This window comes from Camelina sativa, chromosome 3 (genome assembly GCF_030686135.1).
Source record: "Camelina sativa cultivar CO46 ecotype springtype chromosome 3, ASM3068613v1".
NCBI classification, from domain to species: domain Eukaryota; kingdom Viridiplantae; phylum Streptophyta; class Magnoliopsida; order Brassicales; family Brassicaceae; genus Camelina; species Camelina sativa.
The window spans coordinates 16215223-16240794 of NC_141882.1; the positions used below are offsets into that span (position 1 = coordinate 16215223).

Consider the following 25572-nt stretch of genomic DNA (forward strand, 5'->3'; position numbering starts at 1 on the left):
GAAGTACAAATTATGAAAAATTCGGATAAAAACAACAAACATCGAGACAAATGTTTGATGAATATAATTCGCAAGCAACCGCGTGAGGATTGATACATTATATCTTAACTTTTCTTAAACAATACATGAAAAACAAACTGACAAAGATAATATAATGTTGTAATATCAAAGCGTCTGAATTGTCGTTCTTAAGCTTCAAGTGTCACGTTACGTATTTTATTATTTATCGTTTAGAATACATATGTACATTCAATTTCCTAAAGTTTTTGTACATGACCCAGCCCGCATGTCAAAAAATGGCTGATAATATACTTCTTTGATGTGTTATCTTTGGCAAAAAATTTCACTATTGCAATTAGCTGATTAAAAAAAAAATTATAATTTATATTCCAAAAGTATTGTAACGTTGGGAAAAAGAATTTCTTCAAAACTTTGTGACGTAAGATTAAACAAACAAACCGAAGATATGGAAACTAAACAGTATGATAATGCTTGATGTGTCTATTATAGATGGAAGTAGTGCAGGTTTGGAGAGTTTGCTGCACCAACTTGGCTCCTACCAAACACTTCAAGCTTAAGTTGATATCGATCCTTATCTCGAACTATTTAGTGTAACAAAAACACACACGTATTATTTTTTAAAAGAGAGTCACTTGCACACATGTACTTTATTACGGACTTAAATCAGGTTAGTGTCATTGTGTGGCCTGTGTTGTCCCCTGGTTAAACTGGTTTGTAACTTCAAATACTCATTGGATTAACGTTGATCGATCAGCCTAATCGGGTTTATGAAAAAAACATATCTGTTGGAAGTTATTGTATATAAGTTAAATAAATTATTCTATTTTTTTAAAAAAATTATAATTTCTTATCTATATATAAACAACAAAATTCTTTTTTTTTCTTCTCTAAAACATCAATTAATATGATATGGAGTATAAATATATAACAGCCGTATTTTTGTACTTCAATTTAAAGAAAAAAAATCCCATCTTTTAATTTGTAACTTGTCCGTGGACTACACTAAAATTCAAATAATTAAGTTGTGTATTTAGTAAAACCATATATGTAAATATACTACGAACCATCTCCGAAAATCAAATTTTCTTTTACAACCATAAAAGGTTGCTCCCTCGAAAAAAAAATGAAACTCTGAGTATAATGAATTAATCGATCATCCTTCGATGGGAAGTTTTTTTTTTTTTTTTTTTAATTTGTGCATCTCCATTACATTTGATTCATTTCCAAAAATTGAAAGAATAATACTGAAGTCAGGTGGTGTATATATATTGTTGGTACGTAGAAATGATGGAGTAAGAAGAAGCCATGCATTAGATGACAAATCAATAATCGTCGCCTTGCGTGCATGGGAAAGGTTCCTTTAGTCCAACCACGTAATCCTTTGTGTTTTGGCTTTCACATCTTTGTTGACCAAACTTACCATTATTATTGGACTTTTTTTTGTTTATTTCCCAATAAGTTCACTTTGGTCTTCCCCCATTACCAACTCGTTATTATATTCCGTAAATACATCAATTTTATTTGTCAATTTGGTAATAGTTAATTTTGTCAGATCAATGATTTTTTCTTCTATACAAACAAAGAAGAAACTTCCATAACCAAGATGTATAGCTCCTGAAATAATGGCTCATACCAAACACAAAAAAGTATGACTTTAACGTATTTATAAATGTACCATGAATCTTGCAAATTTTAAAAGCATGTGTTCATCTACACATACATCTACTTTTAAAGTGAACAATTAGAAACTACACAATGCATGTTAGCTCCTCTGGTCTTATTTAAATGATCTGCATACCATAAATAAATATACCTTTTCTAATCCACCTAAGAAGAAGAGTATATATTATTTAGATTTGCTTTACCAAACCCCCAGAAACAACGCATTACTAACCACAAGGGAGACACTTCACGGATATTTTGCAGGAAATGACCACATAAATCTCAGTAACATTTTTCCCTTAATTTAGAATATTTGGACAATTGTCTTCTAACCAGAAATACAAATTCTGTTATATATATAATCCATAACGAGATAGCGAAAAAACATTAAGTGGAATTAGACTTAAGATATTTGGAAATGTCTCCCTTTAAGTTATGAAAACGTACTTATCTAACAGTAGAGAGCTTAAAAAAAATGCATGAGAAATACGTCAGTTCATGGTATGTATTGGCTTCATTGTTAGCTAGAAGCCTAAAAGTAGATTTTTCCGTATCAAAAAGAAACGGCGACATAGATTTTGTCGAAGAAATTAATTAATAGAAAGAATACCAAAATCCCGTAGAAAAAAAAACACTAGTCAAACAAATTATACACTAAAAAGAAAGCCAAGTGTAGCCGAAGAATAATATATCAGTATTATATTCTATCAAATTATCATCAAACTTCCACGAAACTGTATATAAATATCAAGTCGTAACCTCAAGCTTTGGTAGTCTTAGAGAAGAGATAAGGCAACCTAATCAGAGAGAGATGGGGAGGTCGCCTTGCTGCGATGAGAATGGTCTAAAAAAAGGGCCATGGACACCTGAAGAAGATCAAAAGCTTGTTGATTACATTCATAAACATGGCCATGGAAGCTGGAGAGCCCTCCCCAAGCTCGCAGGTTACTTCCTTTCCCTATAGTCTCTTAATTCGATCAATCATTTTCATATAAACTCGCATATATGGTTTTGAAACTTTTTAATTTTCTTGCAGATTTGAATAGGTGTGGAAAGAGTTGTAGACTGAGATGGACAAATTATCTGAGACCAGATATTAAAAGAGGCAAGTTTTCAGCGGAAGAAGAGCAAACAATTCTCCATCTCCATTCCATTCTTGGAAATAAGTTAGTAATTTTTTTTCAACATATATTCATATTTTTCTTAAAATTTTTTTTTTCAACATATAAGTTAGTAATTGTTTTGTTATGATGTCTAGATGGTCTGCTATTGCGACGCATTTGCAAGGACGTACAGATAATGAGATCAAGAACTTTTGGAACACACATCTAAAGAAGAAACTAATCCAAATGGGAATCGATCCCGTGACTCATCAGCCAAGAACCGACCTCTTCGCAAGCTTACCTCAGCTCATAGCCTTAGCAAACTTAAAAGACCTCATTGAACAAACATCACAATTCTCATCCATTCATGCTGAAGCTGCTCAACTAGCCAAGCTACAATATCTCCAATACATGCTTAATTCTCCGGCTGCATTAACCAACAAGAACAATAGCCCCAGTAGTATTCTCGATATCGATCAAAACCATGCCATGGACCTCTTAAACTCCATGGTCTCTTGGAATAAAGATCAAACCCCGGGTTTTGATCCCACTCTTGAACTTGAGGGTAACGATCAAAATCAAGGCTTATTTCCAATTGGTTCTATAAATGATGCTCCAACCACCCAACCACTCCAACAACAAGAATACCATTTAAACAATAGTCATCCTAGTGAGCTACCATCACAAGGTGACCCACTTCTTGATCATGTCCCTTTCGATCTCCAAGCACCTTTGAATAGTGAGGATCACTTTATAGATAATTTGGTCAAACATCCAATTGAACATCATGAGCATGAACATGATGATCCCTCTTCATGGGTTCTCCCTTCTCTTATAGACCACAACCCTAGAAATATCACGCCTTCTCTTCCTCACAACAATCCGGAGGATGCAAGTAGCAGCTCAAGCTTTGAAGGTTGTGACGCTGCGTCGCTTTATTGGCCTGACTTTTGCTTCGACGAAACCCTCATATGAACGATATTTCTTAGTTACTCTTGGTTTAGTGTTTTTTTTTTTTTTTAAATTTCTGTTATTAGGGCTCTAATCACATATATACCCACACTGTAGTCGAGTCGAGCTACGTTTCGTTTTGGTGTTTTGTAACTAGAAGGTATTCCGTTTATCCTCTATGTTTTGAGTTTAATTTATGTAAATAGACACGAGTCACGACGTATATGCTAGAAGCTATGGGTGTACTAAATCTTAAAATACACTTATTTGTGGTTTTTTGTTTTGTTTTCCCATATATCAACATCAACATTGAGATTGAGAGGGAGAGATGACTAAAACACTAAAGATTTTAGTATGCTATCTAGAATAATAACTAATTAATTAATACTTCTTTTCAATGGGCCATCGAATTTCCTGCGTGGCATGGCTGGTTAGCCAACATATTCTCCTTGTCTTTCAAGATTTTGACTCGAAAGTTAAAATCATTGGTGTATTTGTAAAATTAAATACGTTTAGAAAGTAATACCAAAATGGGAAATTTCATTTTTCTAAGTATAAAATAAAAATTATACTTAGAATAAAAATTATAAAATTGGGTAGACGAGCGGTAAAATAAAAATTATAAAATCTTAATATAAGATTTTTAAAAATTAAACATTTCGATGTATTGTAAAATTAAACTGTTACATGTCATTCTCAAAAACAACACAAAATTAACGTGAAAAATATCCCTCACACCTAATTTGAACATATTTGATAAAATTACACCATTTGATAAAATAATAATATTATACTTTTTTTTGAAATCACATGAAAAATATGGTCTTATAAATATCATAAATAAATAATGATATAAACTATATATATATCCAAAAAAATTAATGAAATATGACTCTATTGTTGTTTGCATATTCTTGAATTTGTATTCTCATTTACAATTTTTCTCATTGTATCAAAAACTTTTTGTGTTGTTTTCTGAAATTGTATTCAAAATTTATGGAGCGTCCAACACGCGATAGTTGATTCTTTATGTGTAATTGGTTCTAGAGATACCGTGATATCTTCTTGGACTTCATCATGAAGTATAGTAACAACAATTTATTCTAAACTCTGAACTTCTAAACATTTATCATTTTCACCTGGATAACCTAGTAAATTATTGATATCTATCATTGATAGTAGGATTTTCACCAGGGTATCAATTCCCTATGCAGTTGTAGTACAAAGGGTTATCAATCCAAATTGTTGTTATGCTAGCAGGTAAGATATGATCAGAAACAAGTCAAGCCAAACAATGATTGGGTTTTATCTAACAATCCTAAATAAGCAAAAGTAAATAAAAGAACAAGAACCACACGACCTAAGCACTTGATGCAAGCATTCGAGTACATGATCGAGTGGGAGTGATCGGGTTAAGAAGAAAAGTATGAACAGCTCGAAGGTATACACGAAGCTGGTGATCGAGTACCAGTCCGGGTAAGAGGTCGAGTTATGAATAAAAACATAAACAATCAAAATGTGAAAGCTTCTAAGGATGGGGTAATCGACTCCTAAGTGTTCCTGACCAATATGGGATGTCCTACATGCCTCAAGCAAATATTCCCTAGACAATGAATCTCTAAAATCTTGTTAAAACACTCTCGTGATAGAAACAATCAGCCTTGATCACTCCCCTACCCAATTCTCGTTGGAGAAACATGACCAAGCAGGCAATAAAAACCGATTCATTATTGTCAATAAACTCCTTACACATCAAATCTCTTAGGCCAAGTGAGTAAATCTCTAGCATTGGTTGATTCAAGCATTTCAACTACATCTCTTGATGGTAAAACACCCTAGATCTAATCTCAACCTCTCGGTATGAAAATAGCATTAAGAACACCGATCTAGAAAGGAATTTATATAACATAAACAATCAAGCTAAGACATCCTAACCGATCAAGAACACATATTTGTCTATCCCATCCCTAGAAACTTTGTTTCACTATTCAGATCTTATGGAAAGAAACACAAAAACACAATTAAACGAAAATTGGATTGTATTGAAAATAGAGTAAAAGTAGTAGAGTATAGAATCGAAAATGCAAAAAGAAATAAAAATGAATCCTAACGAAGTGGAAAAAGTGTTTGAGTCGCTCAATATCTCTCTCAGAATCTCTCGCTCTCTGTTTTGAGTGTCTGCGGCGTGCTAGGGTGGGAGGAAGAAGAGGGGGGTTTATATATGGAAACCCTTTTACCCTAGCAGCTAAGTCCTGCCCGAGGGTTTGCTCGATGCGGTGCACGAGGATGAGGTCGGGTTGCTCCTCGGATAGGTTTTTGGGTTGTTCTTCCTGTCCTTGGATCCTCTTCGATCGGGTTGAGTTTTAGACTATTCTTCTTGCTCCATAGCTCCTTCGGGTACATGCTCAGACTTGACCTTGTTTTCCCCATTTTAGGCTCTAAAGTACCTGTTTTCATCCAAAATGTGCAAATGCAAGAATGCAACACCCTAAATGGCCTAAATGCGGATTCTTACAGTATATGACCTATAAATGCTAAGGTTAGGGTAAATATAATGCAAAATATGGACAAAAATAGATGTCTAAAACATGTAAATTAGAGAGTTATCAGACCCCCAAACTTAAATCTTGCTAGTCCTCGCTCTTGTCCAAACTCACTGGCTGGACAAGAGGGATTTCTACAGTTTCAGAGTTGTGCTTGTTGAGCTCATCACTGGCGAAAAACCTGTTTCTTTCTAACAGTTTGGGAAACAGAACATTGGCCGCTTACTTCAATTTTTCCGTAAGAGAGAATATACTTTTCGACATTATAGATTCTCAGATAAGAAATGACTGTAAGATGGGACAAGTCATGGCTATGGCAAACCTCACAAGAAGGTGTCTGAATCTTATCATAAGGAAGGGACCAACCCTGACTGACGTTTGGTTGCAATTAAAAAGTTTGAGACATGGAGATTTACAAACAGAGGTTGAGGTTCACAATAGCGATAATGATGACACGATTAGTGATCCCTTTCCATTGTAATATATTTGGGTAAAACATATTGTGTAGTTTTGACGTGGCCTCATCTACACATTATGTGTAACACATACAAACATACTTAGGTTGCAAATGGTTGCTTAAAATTGAAAGAGTTGAAAATATAAAGTTGAACAAAATTGAGTTGAATATTATTCAATCCATTCATCTCTAAAATAGTGGTTGAATAAGTTGAACATTTTTTATGTATGATTAGTTTATTTTTTAATTTGTTTAGGTCGAATGAGTTGAATAGTTTTTTTTTTCAACTTCTTCAACCACTTCCAATCAAATGGTGAAAGTTGGTTGAATAAATTTTTTCAACTCCTTCAACCTTTTCAATTGTGAAACCAATTGCACCTTTAATGTTTGTTCTATGATTATAATGACTATGTAATACTTAAATGTTTGGAACTTTACTTCCACATAGTATTTTTATGTATCATTTTCAGATTCAGGAAATTGTTGTTGTTTTCCTGTGACTAATTCCATCTGAATTAACAGTTATATATAGAATCCAGATTTAAAGTAAAATAATACTCCCTCAGTTTCATAATATAAGATGTTTTAGAAGTTTTGTTTTGTTTCATAATATAAGATGTTTTCAACTTTCTAAGCAATTTTGAGATTTTCTTTAATTATTTGTTTATGCAGTATTGTTTATGATTGATTAAACATTTTTAAAGTAGACATTCTTTAATATGCGTGTTTTTAACTAAAACATCTTATATTTTAAAATGGAGGAAAAATTGTATTTATTCTTTTAAGAATAATTTTTTACTATTACTTTTTAAAAATTTCGTTCCTAAGATAAGACAAAATTATGTACTTAACTTTATTTATTTTTCAGGCAAAAAAAATGTGTAAAAAAAATCCCAAAAAATATACCAAGTATTCCCATATCTATTTAAAATACATGATTTTATTTGTGTACTAAAAAAAATACATAAATTATCTTTTAATTTGTTTTAATATTTTAAGTTTGAATCGTATATTTAGATTAGTTTTACAAACCGAGCCAAGGTTTCGGATTAAATGTAAAATTAGTTTTACATAAATATTTGTAAACTTAAAATATTGTAAACAAATATTTATTTTATTTTTCTTTAAATTTGTTTTACATAATTGCAAATTAAGGATTTTTTAGATTCAGAATTTTTTTGAAAGAATCCTAGTCATAATTACAAATATCATCGTTTAAAGAAAAAAAATATATATATATATATATTTTGAAATATTGAAATGGTAAAAATAGAGGAAAAAGCCACAGCGACTCTGCTTTTAAGACACGGCAAAAAGGAGAAAAAAAAAAGTCAACTAACGAAACCCAATAAACAAAGATGGAAAGAGACTATTCTTTTTTTTTTTGTTTAATGGAAAAAAAAACAAAACAAAACAGCAAAAATTGAAGTCTACTTGTCGTCGTCTTCCACTAATTTCCGTAATTTTATCGAAGACTTTTTGAAGCAAGAAGTACATTTGCAGAGTCTGTCAATAACCCTTTCTTCACGGTACTGGTATTACTCCTTTCTTTTATGTTTTTTTGGAATCTGGGTTCTCCGATTTTGAGGTAATCCCTCTTCTTCTTGGGTTTTCATTTTTTTTTTTGGGGTTTTCTTGATTTATGAAAAAAAAAGTTTTTAAGGTGTGTTTTGCTGTTTGCAGGGTCTCTTTGTAATCTTTAAAAATCAGACATCTCCTCATGGCGAAGTTATGTTGCTTCGGTTCTTCAGACTACGATGTATGTAATAAACTCAAATCTTTTCTATTCTCTTTTGGTGTTGTTTTTTATTTCTTCACTATAACAACTACTTATAGAAATAGTATTGACTTGTTTGTTTTTCTTGAGGTATGATGATGGTTTAGGGTAACTTTTAGATAGAAATCGAACCAATTTTTGTGGGGTCAATTGTGAAATTAAGTAGATGTGAAATTTGGTCTTTTGGATGTGAGTTCTTGAATAATATGGGAAGATATGAATTTGGTGGTGTAGCTTGTGGTTGGGAGAGCGTCAACTAGTTCTGGAAAGGGAAGAAACAGCCAAGGAGAGATTAAATTCGGTTACAGCTTAGTGAAGGGAAAAGCTAATCATCCAATGGAGGATTATCATGTGTCCAAATTCATGAAAGTAGATGGTAGCGAGCTCGGTTTGTTTGCAATCTACGACGGTCATTTGGGTGAACGTGTTCCTGCTTATCTACAGAAGCATTTGTTCTCCAATATCCTCAAAGAGGTCTCCAGCAATATATTTTCACTATTCTCTTTTGCTACATCGTTATGGTTGATGAATCTAAACTTTTTTGTAATGATGTGTTCAGGAGCTGTTTAGGTATGATCCTCACAGATCTATAGTTGCTGCCTATGAGAAGACAGACCAAACCATTCTGTCACATACTTCTGACTTAGGCCGTGGTGGCTCAACCGCTGTAACCGCTATTCTAATGAATGGACGACGTTTGTGGGTGGCAAATGTGGGTGATTCCCGGGCGGTTCTATCTCAAGGAGGTCAGGCGATACAGATGACTGTCGATCATGAGCCACATACTGAAAGGTTGAGCATCGAGGATAGGGGAGGCTTTGTATCGAACATGCCAGGTTACCTCTAAGATGAATAATACCAAAACAACATCAAAATCAAGAAAAAAAAGTTCTCCAAAACATCAGACCCCTAAACATGTTTTTTTTTTTTCGTTCTTTTCTTTCAGGAGATGTCCCTCGGGTTAACGGGCAGCTAGCAGTTTCTCGGGCTTTTGGGGACAAAAGCCTCAAAACACATCTACGGTCAGATCCAGACGTTAAAGATTCATCTATAGATGATCACACAGATGTTCTTGTTCTTGCTAGTGACGGTCTATGGAAGGTAAACAATGGTGTTCTTGTGTTGTGAAAGAACACTGGTTGGCGTTTTTGTGATTAAACGGTTTTGAAATGTGTAATGGTGTTAGGTGATGGCTAACCAAGAGGCGGTCGATATCGCGAGAAGAATCAAAGATCCATTGAAAGCAGCGAAAGAACTAACTACCGAAGCGCTGAGAAGAGACAGTAGAGATGATATATCTTGCATCGTCGTCAGATTAAGGTGATGAAAGATCTTTTGATACTCATCAAGAAAAAAGAAAAAAAAAAAAAGGATGGAACCATTAAAAATGGCAGAAACCATATAAAAATAAGTTTGACATTGAAGAGTAGTAGAAGATATTTTTACTTTGTTTTTTTATATTTTTTTTACCTTTGGTGTAAAATGGTTGATTGGTTTTCGCAATGTTTGGTAATTTTATTGGATTGACTTGTGGTTTGTGTAAGTGGGAATGAATCATATGAGATTTGGACATTTGGTGTATAAAAAAAATATTCTATCTAGAAGATTTACTCAAATTTGGTGTGGTTCTTCTAATCTCTCTGTTCTTATACAGTATCCTCATGTAGTCTTTTGTTACAGATTTGTTGGTTTGTTTACATTATTTTTGTTTTTCCTTATTATAGGTGTATTTTAAATATTAAACATTATAAACATGTAATTTCTTATTAGAAACTAGTTAATATGCAAAAACTATTTGTGATTCTTCATTGGTTATTTTTTGAAAAAATTTATTTTTATTAGAAAGTTAAATATTAGAATAACTTCCATGCATTTAGAGCTATATCATACAGCTACAACAATGAAATATGTTCCAAAAAAAATTTCTTCTTTTCAAACATGATATAGTTTGTTCTAATTTTTTTCAAAAATAACCTTTTCCCAATACCACTTTTCAAAAATATCAATTATATCTGATTTTATTGAAAATATCACTAAAATCTGATATTTATCAAATATGTGTGTAAGCTTATAAAAATATATACAAAATACATTTATATGTGTGTAAATTTTAATATATACTTAAAAACCTTATAAATGTTAGATCAAGTTTCCCAATAGTAGTTACTATACAGAAGTACCTTATAAACCTTATAAAACTTTATAAATTTTAAGATTTAATAAGGAATATTTTATATCTACTTTATAAATACCGTATAAATACCTTTAAAAAAATCAAATTTTAAAAAACTTTTTAAACACTTTATAAAACTTGATAAATATTTGGATCTAGTCTCCGTGTAGTAGTTACTATGCAACACTCTCCTTAATTAATCATTGTTACGAACTTGTTACAGCCGCCTGCACACAAAAAAAAAAAACTTGTTATAAGTTATAACATATCAAAATTATCAAAACTAAATCCAGTAACGAATGATATTATTTTGCATAATAAGTTTATATATGTTGATATTTAAGATAATATTTTTCACTGTTTCTAATTAGTTGTCGTTTTAAATTGTCCATACAAATTTTAAAAAAAAGATTATATCCTTGTTGGACTATTAGAATTCCAAAGTATATAATATTTTAATGGTTTAATAAGGGATACAAAAAAAAATCTACTTAAAATGACATTGGCAAACGAGAACCACAACTTAAATAAAACAAAAAATTAATTATAAAATGACAACTATTTTAAAACGGAGAAAGCATGTAATAGTCGTTATTCTTTGTATCATTTAATGGCTAGTCAAACAATCAAAAATAGTTTATTTGCTAGTCAATGTTCAACGGTACTATACACCTTTTATCGAAACAAATTTATTGAATTTAATAACAAGACAATTACAAAATCTTATATAAACATTTTTAGTCAAATTCAAAGTAAAGAGAAACTATATTTTTAGAGATGTTACTACCACTTTACATTTTAGATTTAGCTCTATACTCTATAAATTATGTGATTTATGTTGTAAGAAACTAGTCATCATCAGATTATCGAAGGATCCACATTTCAAATCCACTTGACGCATGCCCATGAATCTTTTTCAATAAATGAGTTACAGGTAATTCATCTACATTATTCTATTCTTGCTTACATTATAGTAGTTTTAAGCTATTTTAGTTAGCGATATATATATATATATATATATATATATATATATATAATTTTTTAATTGTGTTTTTCTTTCCCCAATTATAATTTATAAAATATTTAATTTCAAATATAATAAAATATATATATGAATGTATTATCCGACCCTAACCTGAACCCACAGGTTTTGGAAAATAGAACCCAATAGGGTTTTATAGGTAAACATGTACCCAACCAGAACCCGATTTTTAGGATCGTATTCAGGATTGGGTATTCAGGTATGATTTTTATGTCGAGACCTAATCCAAATTGTCACATTCTTGTAGATTTAAACAAAATTCAGATGTAAGTTAAATTATTTAAGTCAAAATTATATTTTTAGCTCCAAGATGAGTTGAAGAAAAACAAACATGAACATTAATTAAGTTGAGAAATACAAAGACAGAATGGTCACATTAATGTTGAAATGATATATACACTAACCTTAGCAAGCTCTCCCATTTCAATATTTCAATAATATATATATATATATATATAATAGGATATACACTCACCTTAGCAAGTATTCATATTTTTTAAAAAATTTAATGTTAATTTTATTTTACTTCTTTCGTTTTGTAAAGATAATCAGGAAGTAAAAATACTTTGATTAAAAAAAATGTAGAGTCTTAACTCAAGTCTTTTTATTGTGAGATATAGGAATTATATAAATGAAAATGATCGTAATTACTAAAATGAATGAAAACTTTTTTTTTAAATTAATGTTTGGAAATTTGACCATTGTTAGAAAGTGGCTTAGAGTTTATGTCACATGTGACTGAGGTTTTTTATGTTATAACTGACAAATAAACTTTTTGACTAATTCTTATTTTGGAAATAAACTATATGAGTCAAGATTTTATCATGAATAAATAGATAAATTATTTTTACATATATATATATATATATATCTAAATATTTATTCTTTTGTACAAAATTAATATATAATATATATGTAGAATAGAATTTCTACTGATATTATATTTTTTTTAAACTAATAATTACAAATATTGATAATTATGATAGAACTTTGACTAATAGAGTTTATTCCAAAAACAGGACAATAAGTAGTTAAGAAAACAGTGGATTACACATTTGACTAAGTCTTATAATTAAATATTTTTCAATTATGACCTAAACTCTCTGTCAAATATGACATAAACGCTAAGTCAGTTTACAACAATTTTATGTCATATTTGACTGAGAGTTTATGTTATAATTGAAAAATATTTAATTACAAGAACTTAGTCAAATATGTAATCCACTATTTTCTTGACAACTTATTGTCCTGTTTTTGGAAGAAACTCTATTAGTCAAAATTCTATTATATATATATATATGTAAAAATAATTTATCTATTTATTCATGATAAAAAACTTGACTCAAATAGTTTATTTCAAGATAAAAATTAGTCAAAAAGTTGTAGTTAATTAAGTTAATTACATAGTTGAATCATTTATTGTAATGAAATATTTGTCAGTTATGACATAAAAAAACTCAGTCACATGTGACATAAACTCGAAGCCCTTTCTAACAATGGTCAAATTTTCAAACATTAATTTTAAAAATTACTGACAAGTTTTCTGACTGGCCCATTTTTTTTTATATATCCTAATAACTAGTGATTTCATACTCACAAGCAGCCTAACTCCAATCAATACAACATATAACACAAAACAATTCCAATAAACCAATAACGAAATAAACAAATAACATAATACCAATTCCAGCAACAATCCAAAACATAAATCAAATTCATAGAACCAACAACCTAACATCTGTTCTAGACAACTAAGTTCGAATTTAGCATCCTATCAAAGACACATAGCAAACAACCGATCCTCTAAAACATTCTCATTTTCTAAAACAACCCTTCCCGTTTTTTTTATAATAATAAACATAAGAAATCTCTAGTGGTCACATACCCACTAACAACCTAGCATCAATTAACAAAAGTGAATTGATATATCATGGTTTTTACGGTTTTTAACCATGATATAAGGAGTCTTTTAGAGTCTTTTGATTTGTTTTCTAGGATGTTTTTGAGTCTTTACAGGTTTTCTAGGATTTTAGCATGGATGGAGCAAAGTGGAGCAATTTTTGGATCATTTTGGAGCATTAATCCCGAAGGAACGAACTAGGAGTCAGAACAGAGAGGGAGTGTCGATCGACACTGCTTCAGCATCGATCGATACCGTGTTTTGTCTACGAGAGAAGCCAAATTGGAAGTTTTACAATTTTGCCCGAAGTTTTCCATATTTGCAACACAAGTCCCTGACGTGTTTTAGGACATATAGATAGTGTTTTTAGGTTTTAGAAAACCCTTAAGTTATATTCTAGAAAGTTTTATTTTCTGCAACCCTGTGAGATTTTGAGAGCTTTTGGGAGAGAGATCTGAACTGCTTTGAGAGAAGAATTCTTGAACTCCCTCTTTACTCTTTTAATCTCAAATGCTTATTATTCAGAATTATGTTTTGTTCTTCATTGAATATGTCTGAGTAGTTTGATTGTTAGGTTCAGGGTTTTTTGCACAGAGATTTTATGAATTATTAGATCTGTTTATTTAGGATTCTTTATCTTTCTAGATCTTCATCATAGGTTGTTCTTAATGCTAGATCTTTGATTAGTCATCTAGATTTAAATCTTAGGATTATTGATTGATATGAGAATATAATTGATTTTCCTGAATAAACCTTTTGATGAGCAAAATTACTTCTTGCAAAGAGATTTGATTTAGTAATTTTGTGAACAATCTAAACTTGTTTTTAAAGCTGATTTTTAACCTAGAATTTTACAAAGAGATTTGAATTTTCTGGTTTTAAATTTAGATAATATTTGCAGTGAGAACTGTTTTATTTTACAAAAGAGTTCATAGTTCTAGATCTGATTTTAATTGCTTGAATCCTATTTAATTATTGATTTAATATTTTGTAATTTCTTGAGAAATTCCCTGGACCTAGCTTTTTGATCTTCTGAATTTACAACAGTTTTATTTAATATTTTGCATTGCCTTTTTAATTTAAATCAACTTGTTTAGCTTAATTATAAAACTCTATAATTTATTGTGTAGACTTGAGTCCTTGTGGAATTCGACCCTAAGTATTACAGTGACCTCTTAATTTGAGAGAGTAGCTTTAGGGTTTAATTTGAGCATTAGTGTCTATCGACACTCCTCCTTGGTTTTGATCGACACTCCTCCTTGGTGTCGACTGACACCCACCTGTTGTTGATCGACATCGACTCCGAAGAAACGTTATGCGTGAAGCCGATCGTCGAATCTTTGTTTATAACCATTTCCAATCCGTCCAAAAGTCGCCCAAAGGCCACAGGAACCCATAGAAACCTTATAGCATTCAAAACAAACAAGGAAAACACCCAAAAAATAGCACCAAATAAGCAAAACAAAAGAGAACTCATGCTTAGATAAGCCATGGTCATGCCCTCAACTCTTTTGTAGAAAGATCTGACCCAAAAACGATGAATCCACTCCTTAGAAAGCTTCTCCTTCGTTCATAGCAACAATACTACCTTCAACAGCAACAGATCTCACCAAACAAGCCAAAAATCTCCCCAAAAGCCAGCAAACTTTTAAGCATTCTCTTTTTCTCTCTGGAACAGCGACAAAACAACCAAACCCACGACTTAGGTCAATTTTTTCCTTAAATAATCTGTTTGGAGATTCCACTTATACCAAATCGACCTCACATCAGTAATTTAATTCAACCCGGTTGAACCGAAAATTGCTGGTGTCGATCGACACCCACCCCCAAACCACACTTTTTTGTTCGCGGATGTTACAATTCTCCCCACCAACAAGGATTCGTCCTCGAATCCCGCAGCAGCGTCCATCCGCCAAGGATCTCTGTGCAACTAACATGGCTTGTACGTCCTCCGACCGGACTGGACACCGTCAGCCAAGGTTTCCCGTGCAACCGTCGAAACAGCCTGCACACCTCCGACTGAACCCTTGAGGTCTCCCTCTAGCCAATATTCTCACATCATAGACGTTATTTGCTCACAACTCAGTGCTTTCCCTGTACGCGGTCGCAATCAACGAATCATGCCGGCTCGTTATCAAGCTAACCTCCTTAAGCTACGGTATCCAGGAAGTCACAAACACCCACTCCCCCGCTCTCAGGTCACAACCCTCGAGACATACCGGCTCATTGCTCTTGTGTCGTCACCCTAAAGCGCACTCTTGGATCGTCATCCTAGGCCGTCGAAAAAGTGGTGTTGGAGTTTAGTTCCGGGAAAAATGTTGATCTCAATAATGTACTTCATGTACTCAGAATTAGGAAGAACTTAGTCTCCGGTAGTGTTTTAAATAAGTGTGGTTATAAACAAGTATATGAGTCGGATAAGTATGTTTTATCAAAGGCTGGTGTCTTTGTTGGATTTGGATATTTTTGAGTTCTATTTATATGGGATCTTCTAGCAAAAATGATTCTTCTCTATGGCCTTTAAGATTAGGTCATGTGCACTATAAGAGAATGATTGATATGTTTAAAGAAGAATTAATTCCTAATTTTGATGTGGGATTTAGAGAAGTGTAGTACTTGTATGTTGACTAATATGCTTGAACTATGTAATTTGCATGCTACGCCATCTTTAGGAAACAAAAAGTATTTCATCACTTTCATAGATGATCATACTCGCTTTTGTTATGCTTATCTTTTACATGCTACAAAGATGAAGTCCTAGATAAATTCAAGGTTTATAAAACTAAGGTTGAATTACAACATAGTGACTTAATTAAAAAGTTATGCACCTATAGAGGTGGAGAATATTATGATCATGTGTATTTTTCAGTCTATGAGAATTATACACGAGACTACGGCTCCATATACACCATAAAAAAAATGGTGTATCCGAGAGGAAAAATAGAGTCCTAAAATTTTTTTTTAATTCCAAGTTATCTTACTCAAGATTAAGTGACGGATTTTGGGGTGAAGCCATGTTAACAACTTACTATTTACTAAATAGGGTTCCTAACAAAAGGAACAAAATTACCCCGTCTGAAATTCAGTACAAAAAGAAACCAAACTTGAATTACTTTCGAGTTTGGGGTTGTAGGGCGGTTGTTAGACTATCCCAACCAAAGAATAAACTTTGGGAGAAAGAGGTATGAAGTGGACCCGCATCAAGAAGCTTGGACTTAGCTTCATATATGCTCATTAATGGATAATGACACATGGCTTATAATAGTGTCATAAAAACTTAAGAGTAGTGTGGAAATTTGTGTGTATTATCTTCGTTTACCCAAATGAGTTGTAAGGTGTAACATCCGCGAACCATAACTCTGCGTTTTGGGGATGGGTGTCGATGGACACCAAGAGTGGTGTCGGTCGACACCAGTTATTTCTGGTTCGACCAGTTCGACTTAAATTGTCGATTGTGGTTGGTTTGGTTTAGGGAAAACCATAGGACCGAGATATTAAAGTGAGAAAACGACATAGGTCGTGTTTTATTGTTGTCTCGCTGCTGAATCAGAGAGAAAAAGAAGAGAAAAGTTTGTGCTTGAGTTTTTATAAGTTTTGGTGAGATTTCAAGGCTTTCGGGGTGAGATCTTGCTGAGGGAGTGAGGGTTCAAGGCTAGGAACGTGTGGGAGGCTTGATGGGAGTGTGAGATTCATCATTGTTGGTCAGAAACTTCCTGCAAAGAGGTGAGTGCATGACCATGGCTGATCTAAACTTGTAATTCCTTGTTCTTGCTTGTTTGTTGCTGTTTTAGTGTGTTTCTCTGGCTGGGATTGATTCTTAGAGGTTCCTACGAATGTTTACGGATTGGGTTTTGAGTATTGGACGATTTGGTGGAGTTTTGGGAGCGAGATTCGACTCTTGGCTTTGTGCGGATCGCGATTGCAGAGGTAGTGTCGATCGACACCACTTGGTGTCGGTCAACACCAGTGAATCGGTATCGATCGACACTGTGGGGTAGTGTCGGTCGACACCAATGCCAGTGTCAGTCGACACTTGGCTGATGTCGGTCGACACCTCCCTTCCAGCGAAATGATGTTTGCTTTCCTGGTTTGTATGTTTGTTTGTGTTGATTGTTTGGACATTGGGATTACAGTTGCTTGTGTGTATAGCTCAGTATATCAAATACTCATGCATCTCAATTTGTGTCCGTGTTGCAGGTAACGACAAAGTGTGATCGTGGAATCAAGGCAATGAAGGGGAGGATATTCTAGGGACTCGATTGGTTGTTGTCTGGAATTGCTAGGTTGTTAGAGTTGGGTCATTAGAAACATTGCTAGGTTGTTGGTTCTATGATTCCTGTTGTTTGGTTATTGGTTATTGGTTATATTTGAAATATTGGTTATTTATTATTATTGGATATTTATTGGATATTGGTATTTGTTATTCCGCTGTTGATTGTGATTGTGGTTAGGTGGCTAGTGAATATGAGACCACTAGTTGTAGTTTATTTAGTATTATTATTCATTATTTATTTATTTAAAAAAAAAACGGGTCGGGTCGTTTCAGTTTGGTATCAAAGCCCTTACGGTTCTAGGTTTAGGTTCACTAGGTTTCTGTTGTGATGTTTGGGATTGCATGTCTTGATTGATTATGCGAGTTAGTCAATTTTGTGTGGCATGGAGTCCTACAACATCCTCTTCGAGCCTACAATGTGATTCCACGGTGAGGTTATGTTTTTGTGTTATGATAATTGCGTTCTTAGCCTTTTGTTCGTGGTAGTGCAGATGGTTAGAGAGGATGATGTTGCTGGTCGTGGTCGTGGACGCGGACGTGGTCGGGGTAGGGGCAGAGTCCTAGTGGTTAGCGAGACTGCAGACAAGAGTGTGACAGCAGAGGTTGTTGGCGAGTCGCAGAGTGTCTAGCCGAATGGGGCGGTGTTGATGCTCCAGTAGCTGGTGATGTTAGGGCCCCAGGTGTGGGAGTCTCAGTGGGTGGAGTCTCGGGTGTCGACCTTGCGGTTTTGCTGACACAGTTGTTAGTGCGGTTACCGGCTGTGGTACCGGCTCAGGCACCAGTAATGCCGCCAGTGGCGGCGGAGGTGCAACAGCTAGTGGCTGCGGATGTAGGGGTTCATTCTCGTTATGTTAGCATGATGAGAGAGATGGGCCGTATTGGTACCGAGCGATTCTCGGGAGGTACTGATCCTACTGCTGCAGATGCGTGGAGGACAAGTGTGGAACGTAACTTCCATACTCCGAGATGTCCTAAAGAGTTTTGGGTGGACATTAGGGTCCACCATTTGACTGGTGATGCTCAGTTGTGGTGGAGTGTTGTGGCTGCTAGGAGAGTGCAGAGGGAGATGTCCTGGGCTGACTTCGTCTTGGAGTTCAACCGCAAGTATTTCCCTAGAGAGACACTAGATAGGTTGGAGGTGCAGTTCCTTCAGCTAGCTCAGGGGACTCGGTCAGTGCGGGAGCTTGACTTGGAGTTCAGTCGACTTCTGAGGTATGGGGCTGAAAATAAGCTAAAAACATAAATAAATTAAAACCACTAAAACATCTTCAACATAAAATAAATGGATTTTTGGTCTTTTACATATATTGTATCAAGATACATATGTCAAATTACAAAACAAACATAATTACATCCATATACAAATTCATGGACAAATGAACCAATAGCACAAACGAACATCATTTGAATATTGCGTCTAGATATTACGTCTTGATATTGTATCCAGATATTGCGTCTAGTTCACCATACAAACATGGCAGAGTCATGACGTTTCCATATCAACACAATAGGACAACACATAAGTTTTCATATCAATGTTAAAAATAAAAAATAAAACAAAAGTACTAAAAAAAAAAAAGTGATAAATTATAAATGAGATATCCTTCGCCAACTGAAAACCTTGTCGCAAGAAGAAAAGTTTAAGCTTTTCGGTACCAAAGAAGTGTATGTCGTCTAACTTCTCCACTTCATTAGTTCTACAAGAGTCATGATGCTATGCATTAAATTTTATGAAAATAGGTAAAAAAGAAAAAGATATAAGAAAAAGTGTAAAGCTTTTCCTTTAGATTTAGTTTTATAATGTTTACCTCGTCTTGTGGGTTGTGGCCTTCTAGATTGTTCACCTGCAAGACAAAAAAAAAACAAGTATGATAAAGCATTCATTCAATGCAAGTACTATAAAGCTCTAAAGAGATGTTGTGTCTCGTGTGTTGTTTATTATTATTACTTACCTATTTCCTCTAGATCAGAGGTCCATAAAGTGAGGTTATCTCTGAGAAGCTGCATGATAAGTGTGCTGTCCTTGTATGAATCTTCGTTAAGACTGTCGAGCTCGGTGATTGCCTCATCAAACGCCCGCTTCGCCAAATGACATGCTCTAAGCGATTCAAGAAAATTTCAAAACATGTTTAGAACTTAGATATATGTAGTTTTAGCCTATTAAGTTACTGGGATACCGTTCTGGAGAATTCAAGATCTCGTAGTAGAAGACAGAAAAGTTGAGAGCTAAGCCGAGTCTTATTGGATGTGTTGAAGATAACTCCAAGCTAGCCGAAGTCGTCGCAGCCTATATTATAAAAATAAAATATAAAACTTAGCTTTCTTTCCTAGCAATTAAGCTAATTTGATCAAGAGAAAAAGAAATGGTAAACATACTTCATACGCCTTGAGTGATAGCTCGGCATCTTTAAACTAAGCCAAGTATCTGAAATAATCTCCTTTCCTAACAAAAAAATAATAATCCAAAAAACCAATTCAAGCGTATGTCATATATATAATCTCTTGTTGTGAGTTTAATTCAAGAAATAGAGACCGACATCTTGTAGTAGAAAACAGTGGATTCTCCCGAGGTTGCGGTTGGGACAAGATGCTTATCGATGACAGCCAAAATATCGTAACAGATCACGGAGAGTTCATCTTCAACCTTTGTCCTGTAATCCTTAATCCTCTTTGCATTATGTTCGTTCCCTCTTAATTCTTCTTTCTGCTCAATGGAAGAAAGGATCCTCCACGACGCTCTCCTAGCACCAATCACATTCTTGTAACCAACAGATAAAAGATTCCTCTCTTCAATTGTGAACTCCACATCAAGAGCTGCAACTTTCTTCATTGCTTCAACCATCTCTGTTTACAACAACAACACATGTTCTAAGAATCGATACCACATCATCATCATAGTTTTACATTTAACCCCGGTAATAATATCGAATAAGATCGGAAACAAATCGATGCTAACAACACTAATAACCTCATTGAGATCTTTTTAAATAAAAATTCCGAAGTAACCGTAATAGAATAACTAATACATGTTCCCACAGAGTAAATGAAACAGAGAGATCTAGGGAACAGAGTTTTTAAGGTTTACTAAAGAAATTTCAAACAAAAGTAAAAAAGAGTTACGGGTCATTGACTTTTTACCATCGTATCGCTCAGCTTGCTCGTCGAGTTTCCCCAAGTACACCTGCTTCTCTCTCTCTTTCTCCATAGCTTCTCTCTAGATCGATCGAACTGAGTCTTCGTTCTGAAACAAAAAAAAAAATGCTGTCACTAGATTAATAAGAAGTTTTTTTTGGCGGTTTGGTTTAAGACAGGAAGAAGAGATTAAAGTCTGTGATAGTGGAAAGCCTCAAATAGTGATAACGACGGATCTCAACCGCTGGATTTAGACCTTTGATGTGCCCCGTGCCTATTTGTGTTTTTCATGAACGCCCACTCTAAAAAGTTAAACCCTCTCCCTGAATCAGAGTGTCTTTGTTTTATTTATCTCCCGCCAATTAATAATAATTAATACCATAAATTAGGGTTTCACGAACCTTTTAATCGTCCTCCTCCGCTCTGTATCTCTCTTCCCAAATTCGTCCAGGTGAATCTCTTCGATTCGGAATGGCCGATGAAGAAGATGCTCTCTCTCAATTCAACATATCGAAAGAGGTAAAACAGATTCTTCAAATTTGGGAATTTTTTCGCTTTCGATTTTGCTTCAACAAATTAAGGATTTTTGATTGAAATTTTGAAAAGGAAACGGATAAGCTAGTATCAGAGGTGATAAGATTCATACTGTTCAAGTCACACCAAACCTCAGGTTGTCCAATTAAAAGAGAAGATTTGACTCAGATTGTTACTAAGAACTATCGCCAGCGTAATCTCGCCACACATGTCATCAACGAAGCCAAGAACAAGCTCTCTAATGTCTTTGGTTACGATTTGAAAGAGCTTCAACGCTCTCGTGCTTCTTCTAATGCTCAAACTAGGCTTCCTCCTCAGTCACAGAGTAAGATGATGATTATGATGATGATGAACCCGCCTTTGATTTAGATTTGGATTAGCTTAAAAAAATGTTTTTGATTTTTTTTTTTCGATCAATACAGGTTCTGTTGACTCTAAATCGTATGTGCTTGTTAGTCAATTGCCGATTGAAACGTTTAGGAAGTACGTTGTGGATGAAACCACGAGTCCTATGACTGGCTTCACCTTTGCTGTTCTTGCCATTGTGCAACTTGCAGGTGGTAAAATCCCTGAAGGTATGTGTTCTATGTACCGTTATTACAATTCTAAGGATCATAGTTAGTGAGCAAATTTGTTTAAGAGCCTACATCTCTATGTTTGAATTAGTTTTTTAGTATCAAAATCAAGAGTATATGTATGACAAGACGATGATTTAAGAATTTTATTCGTTGGTGTCTTTCCACTTACCTTTACGCTTTTCTCAACATTTTTAGAAACCCTTTGGCATCATTTGAAGCGAATGGGACTGCATGAAGGTGATGAGCATAATCCTGTGTTTGGAAACAATAAGCAGAACCTGGAAACGTTAGTCCAACAAAGGTTAGACCTTAGGCATACGTGTTTTAAACTCGGAAAGGAATAATGACTGATGCCAAGATCTTTGTAAAATGCTTTTTTTTTTATGGACAGGTTCTTGCAGAAGGAGAAAGTAAGTGGCCCAGAGGGTACTAGTCTGTTTTACGATCTTGCTGAGAGAGCTTTGGATCCGCAAGTTAGTGAAAAATTAAAAGATTACATTTCACAGGTACTGCATGAAGAACATACAGCTTTGTGGATTTTTGTACATCTTATTTAAGTTTTTGACTTTTAAGTTTGGTTTATGTGAAATGCAGATCCTGAAGAATGATGTAGCAGTTGTAGACCTCGATTAGTGGAAGATTTAGCCTTCGGAGACTAACCAAACAGATTGGTGCAAGTCTTTTTTTAACTTATGTACTTATTTAAGATTGCCTTTGATGATTCAATGTATGTGAAGCTACTTGAGGAAACAAGTTTTGGCAAAGATCAGTTCTGATGTAATATTGACAAAAAAATATGAATTGACTTTATAATCTTGCCATCTGATGACATATACACTTCTACTACAAAATGTTCAGCTATGAATTAAGCCCTCTCCAAAGTTGTTGGTCTAGAGGAACTGCTGATTATACAGGAAAGAGGTAAAACTTTTCCTGAAAAGCTGTAACATATGGCTGATACAGCCAAAAACATTTTAGCTGACCATGTTTGGTATATTATAGAATTTTTCGAAGTCACTGAGAAGCTGAACTTCCTCTGTTTGATGAGCTTGAATCCCCAATTGAGACAGTGGCCAGAGACTTGGAGGCCCATGCTCTGGCGTTCATGGCTCCTCCCTGCAGATTGCTCCTCCTGTGCATGCATAATTGTACAGCTCGGCTCAGAAACCCAACGGTATGTTCTAGCAGGCTTTCCAGTCTCATGTTCTGAGCAATCCGTCTCCAAGTGAATTTCATAAACACAACGAGTGTAGGGTACATCAAGTGGAGCAATCTCAACAGGACAAATACAATGGCAAGAGCCAGATAGGTCTCTTGTCGAAGCATATTCTCAGGTGATCTTGCCCATGTAAAGGGGCAGTTTTCTGGCTCAGTGTTGTTTTCGTTCTCGAGATGAGGAACTAATACGCTTCTCTCAAGAGAAGTTTTATCCAGCGTTTCGATGCCTACAATCTCATAACATTCCTTGTTAGTTCCACTGGTTGAGCAGTTCAAAAAGATCATAAACAACTAATACAGAACCAACTCCTATGTATCTACTATCCACATCAAGGTAAACACAGAAGAGAGAGAGACTACAAATACGAAAAGCTACCAGAACATCTCTAAGCACAAAACACCTTACCGGTAACATCACTATAGAAAGCAACAAGAGAATCAAGCATTCTGGTTCCTCGATACCGTGCCCGCATAGTCGAATTCAAAAGTAAAAGCGTAGGAAACCCATGAACTCCATACTTGGAAAGGGTGCTGCACCAACAACAAGTGATCAAAAAGCTCATTATTTACAAGAACTCGTTTCAAGGGCTAGCTTAAAGATTGCCACTCTTACAAATTATCAACTCACCTCGGCTTAACGGAGGATTCCTTAATCGCAAAATGAGGAATAGAGGAGTAGAGAGAAGAGATAACATCGAAGCTCGGTCTAAATGACCTTGAGAAAGGACACCACGACGCATAGAAAAGCAAAGCCACATAGTCACACTTGTTCTTATGGATCATATCGAAAGCTATTTGCAACCAACGCTCATCACCCTTCACAAATAAACAACACCCACAAGCAAAAGTATCCAAATTTTAAAACAAAAAAAAAAAGACAGATTCTTTCGATATCGAATCGATTCCAAATCAAAGCAGAAACCCTAGAAACTCTAATTTCAAATTACCTCGGTGACGACAACAAAATGAGGACGGTGGGCTGATTCAACACCAGAAACAGGACAAGTCTGATCTCGAAACCCAAAGATGTAATCTTTAGCAGACCTCGTAGCACAAAACGGAACCCTAACGGTGAAATCGTCGACGGCGGCGAACGTTAGATTCGAAAACATCATGCCCAATAGCAACAACAAGATCCCCTTCTCCATTAAACAATACCCAGAAGCTCTCTCTCTCTCTCTCTTCTCTCCCCCAACAGAAGAAATTCACAGAACCCAGAATTAGAAATGGTGCAGATTTGTTGGTTGTTGTTGTTGCCGACAAATTAGAAACAGGTTGATGATATATACCTCTGGGGATTGAGGAAGAGATTTGTATGCAACGTTAATGAATTTGTGATTAGGGGGAGGAGATAAATGAAGGATATCAATGGGAAGATGAGGAGGGAGAAGAAGAAGAAGCGGTTGTGGTTGCTGCTGGTCACTCTGCTCTTAGGAACAAAGCCAAAGCTTTTTTCTTCTTTTTTTTTTTTTTTTCTTACAAAATTGTCAATGATAAAAAATTAGAAAAAGAAAAAAAAAAAATAAACCGGATTTTTTCTTATTCTTATGTAAGCCGGATTATGATCTCGATTTCGCCACGTCAACAATTGAGGAGACTCTCTTGATCCAATGGCTAGGAATGAAGGTTGAGTTGTTATTGGGAGCCTCTTTTTTTCGGTAGAGACTCTCTTGGAAGCCAAAACATACGAGTTAAACTCAAACTCAAACTCACAAATTGAATACCAGGTGGACTGTTTTTTTTTAATTAACTGGTTCACCCCTCAAATTAAATTTTACTTAAACCTATACTACATCATAAAGTACAAACTTCACATTAAATTAAGAAAAAAAAAATAAGAAGAAGATATCAACAACGTAAGTGTAGCGCGGGTAATCACGTGATCAGTGCAATAAAACCGCAAGACACATACACTAATCTCGTATTGTATTTGATTTGACAAAATACTCAAAACAGAATTCTGTAAATGTGAATTCGACCGAAACAATTTTAGCTGACTATAAATAATATTAATTAAAATTTTGACCACCAATTTTGGTCTGGTCCAAGTGGTTGGAGTCTAACGCTTTAGATACCAAATTTAACTCGGGACCAGGTTTCGAAGCTTGGTACCTACCTATCTCTCTCTCTCTCTCTCCATCACTCTCTAGCCAGCCATTTCCATGGGAAATCTTGGTGTGCGTGTGTGGTAATCTTAGGGAAATGAGG

At 34.5% G+C, this 25572-nt stretch overlaps 4 protein-coding genes and 1 pseudogene across 6 annotated transcripts; 3 read left to right on the top strand and 2 right to left on the bottom strand.

Annotated features, from left to right (window-relative positions):
* Nucleotides 1-2456: 2456 nt before the first annotated feature.
* Nucleotides 2457-4016, top strand: LOC104777437 (transcription factor MYB93-like). The gene is made up of 3 exons (XM_010501702.2): nt 2457-2627; nt 2720-2849; nt 2942-4016. The coding sequence occupies exons 1-3, from the start codon at nt 2495-2497 to the stop codon at nt 3759-3761; spliced, it is 1083 nt and encodes a 360-aa protein (XP_010500004.1). The 5' UTR covers nt 2457-2494; the 3' UTR covers nt 3762-4016.
* A 4054-nt stretch (nt 4017-8070) lies between these two features.
* Nucleotides 8071-10130, top strand: LOC104777438 (putative protein phosphatase 2C 10). Of its 2 annotated transcripts, none has more exons than XM_010501705.3 (6): nt 8071-8266; nt 8421-8496; nt 8749-8988; nt 9074-9350; nt 9461-9615; nt 9701-10130. In XM_010501705.3, the coding sequence occupies exons 2-6, from the start codon at nt 8458-8460 to the stop codon at nt 9836-9838; spliced, it is 849 nt and encodes a 282-aa protein (XP_010500007.1). In that variant the 5' UTR covers nt 8071-8266; nt 8421-8457; the 3' UTR covers nt 9839-10130. The 2 variants fall into 2 exon arrangements, with proteins under 2 accessions (XP_010500007.1, XP_010500006.1); XM_010501704.3 differs by having other exon boundaries at nt 8103-8325.
* Nucleotides 10131-19846: 9716 nt separating this feature from the next.
* LOC104777439 (14-3-3-like protein GF14 omicron) lies at nt 19847-21284 on the bottom strand (annotated as a pseudogene). Its single transcript, XR_015593646.1, has 5 exons — nt 21041-21284; nt 20440-20746; nt 20279-20345; nt 20080-20189; nt 19847-20000 (listed from the first exon to the last, which is right to left on the bottom strand). The product of XR_015593646.1 is annotated as a 14-3-3-like protein GF14 omicron (transcript).
* On the top strand, nt 21284-22967 carry LOC104777442 (uncharacterized). Its single transcript, XM_010501708.2, has 6 exons — nt 21284-21553; nt 21641-21893; nt 21991-22143; nt 22342-22447; nt 22538-22652; nt 22741-22967. The coding sequence occupies exons 1-6, from the start codon at nt 21506-21508 to the stop codon at nt 22777-22779; spliced, it is 714 nt and encodes a 237-aa protein (XP_010500010.1). The 5' UTR covers nt 21284-21505; the 3' UTR covers nt 22780-22967.
* LOC104777441 (5'-adenylylsulfate reductase-like 4) lies at nt 22930-24891 on the bottom strand. Its single transcript, XM_010501707.3, has 4 exons — nt 24312-24891; nt 23993-24180; nt 23771-23895; nt 22930-23591 (listed from the first exon to the last, which is right to left on the bottom strand). The coding sequence occupies exons 1-4, from the start codon at nt 24510-24512 to the stop codon at nt 23161-23163; spliced, it is 945 nt and encodes a 314-aa protein (XP_010500009.2). The 5' UTR covers nt 24513-24891; the 3' UTR covers nt 22930-23160.
* Nucleotides 24892-25572: the final 681 nt, after the last annotated feature.

Coding starts and splice junctions, on each gene's coding strand:
- LOC104777442 (XM_010501708.2), top strand. CDS start 21,506: ATGGCCGATGAAGAAGATGCTCTCTCTCAATTCAACATATCGAAAGAG. Junction 21,554..21,640: donor AATTCAACATATCGAAAGAG/GTAAAACAGATT, acceptor AATTTTGAAAAG/GAAACGGATAAGCTAGTATC. Junction 22,653..22,740: donor TAAAAGATTACATTTCACAG/GTACTGCATGAA, acceptor TGTGAAATGCAG/ATCCTGAAGAATGATGTAGC.
- LOC104777438 (XM_010501705.3), top strand. CDS start 8,458: ATGGCGAAGTTATGTTGCTTCGGTTCTTCAGACTACGAT. Junction 8,989..9,073: donor TCTCCAATATCCTCAAAGAG/GTCTCCAGCAAT, acceptor TGATGTGTTCAG/GAGCTGTTTAGGTATGATCC. Junction 9,351..9,460: donor CTTTGTATCGAACATGCCAG/GTTACCTCTAAG, acceptor CTTTTCTTTCAG/GAGATGTCCCTCGGGTTAAC.
- LOC104777441 (XM_010501707.3), bottom strand. CDS start 24,512: ATGGAGAAGGGGATCTTGTTGTTGCTATTGGGCATGATGTTTTCGAAT. Junction 23,896..23,992: donor GAATCCTCCGTTAAGCCGAG/GTGAGTTGATAA, acceptor TTGTTGGTGCAG/CACCCTTTCCAAGTATGGAG. Junction 23,592..23,770: donor TTTCTATAGTGATGTTACCG/GTAAGGTGTTTT, acceptor ATGAGATTGTAG/GCATCGAAACGCTGGATAAA.
- LOC104777437 (XM_010501702.2), top strand. CDS start 2,495: ATGGGGAGGTCGCCTTGCTGCGATGAGAATGGTCTAAAAAAAGGGCCA. Junction 2,628..2,719: donor AGCCCTCCCCAAGCTCGCAG/GTTACTTCCTTT, acceptor ATTTTCTTGCAG/ATTTGAATAGGTGTGGAAAG. Junction 2,850..2,941: donor CATTCCATTCTTGGAAATAA/GTTAGTAATTTT, acceptor TATGATGTCTAG/ATGGTCTGCTATTGCGACGC.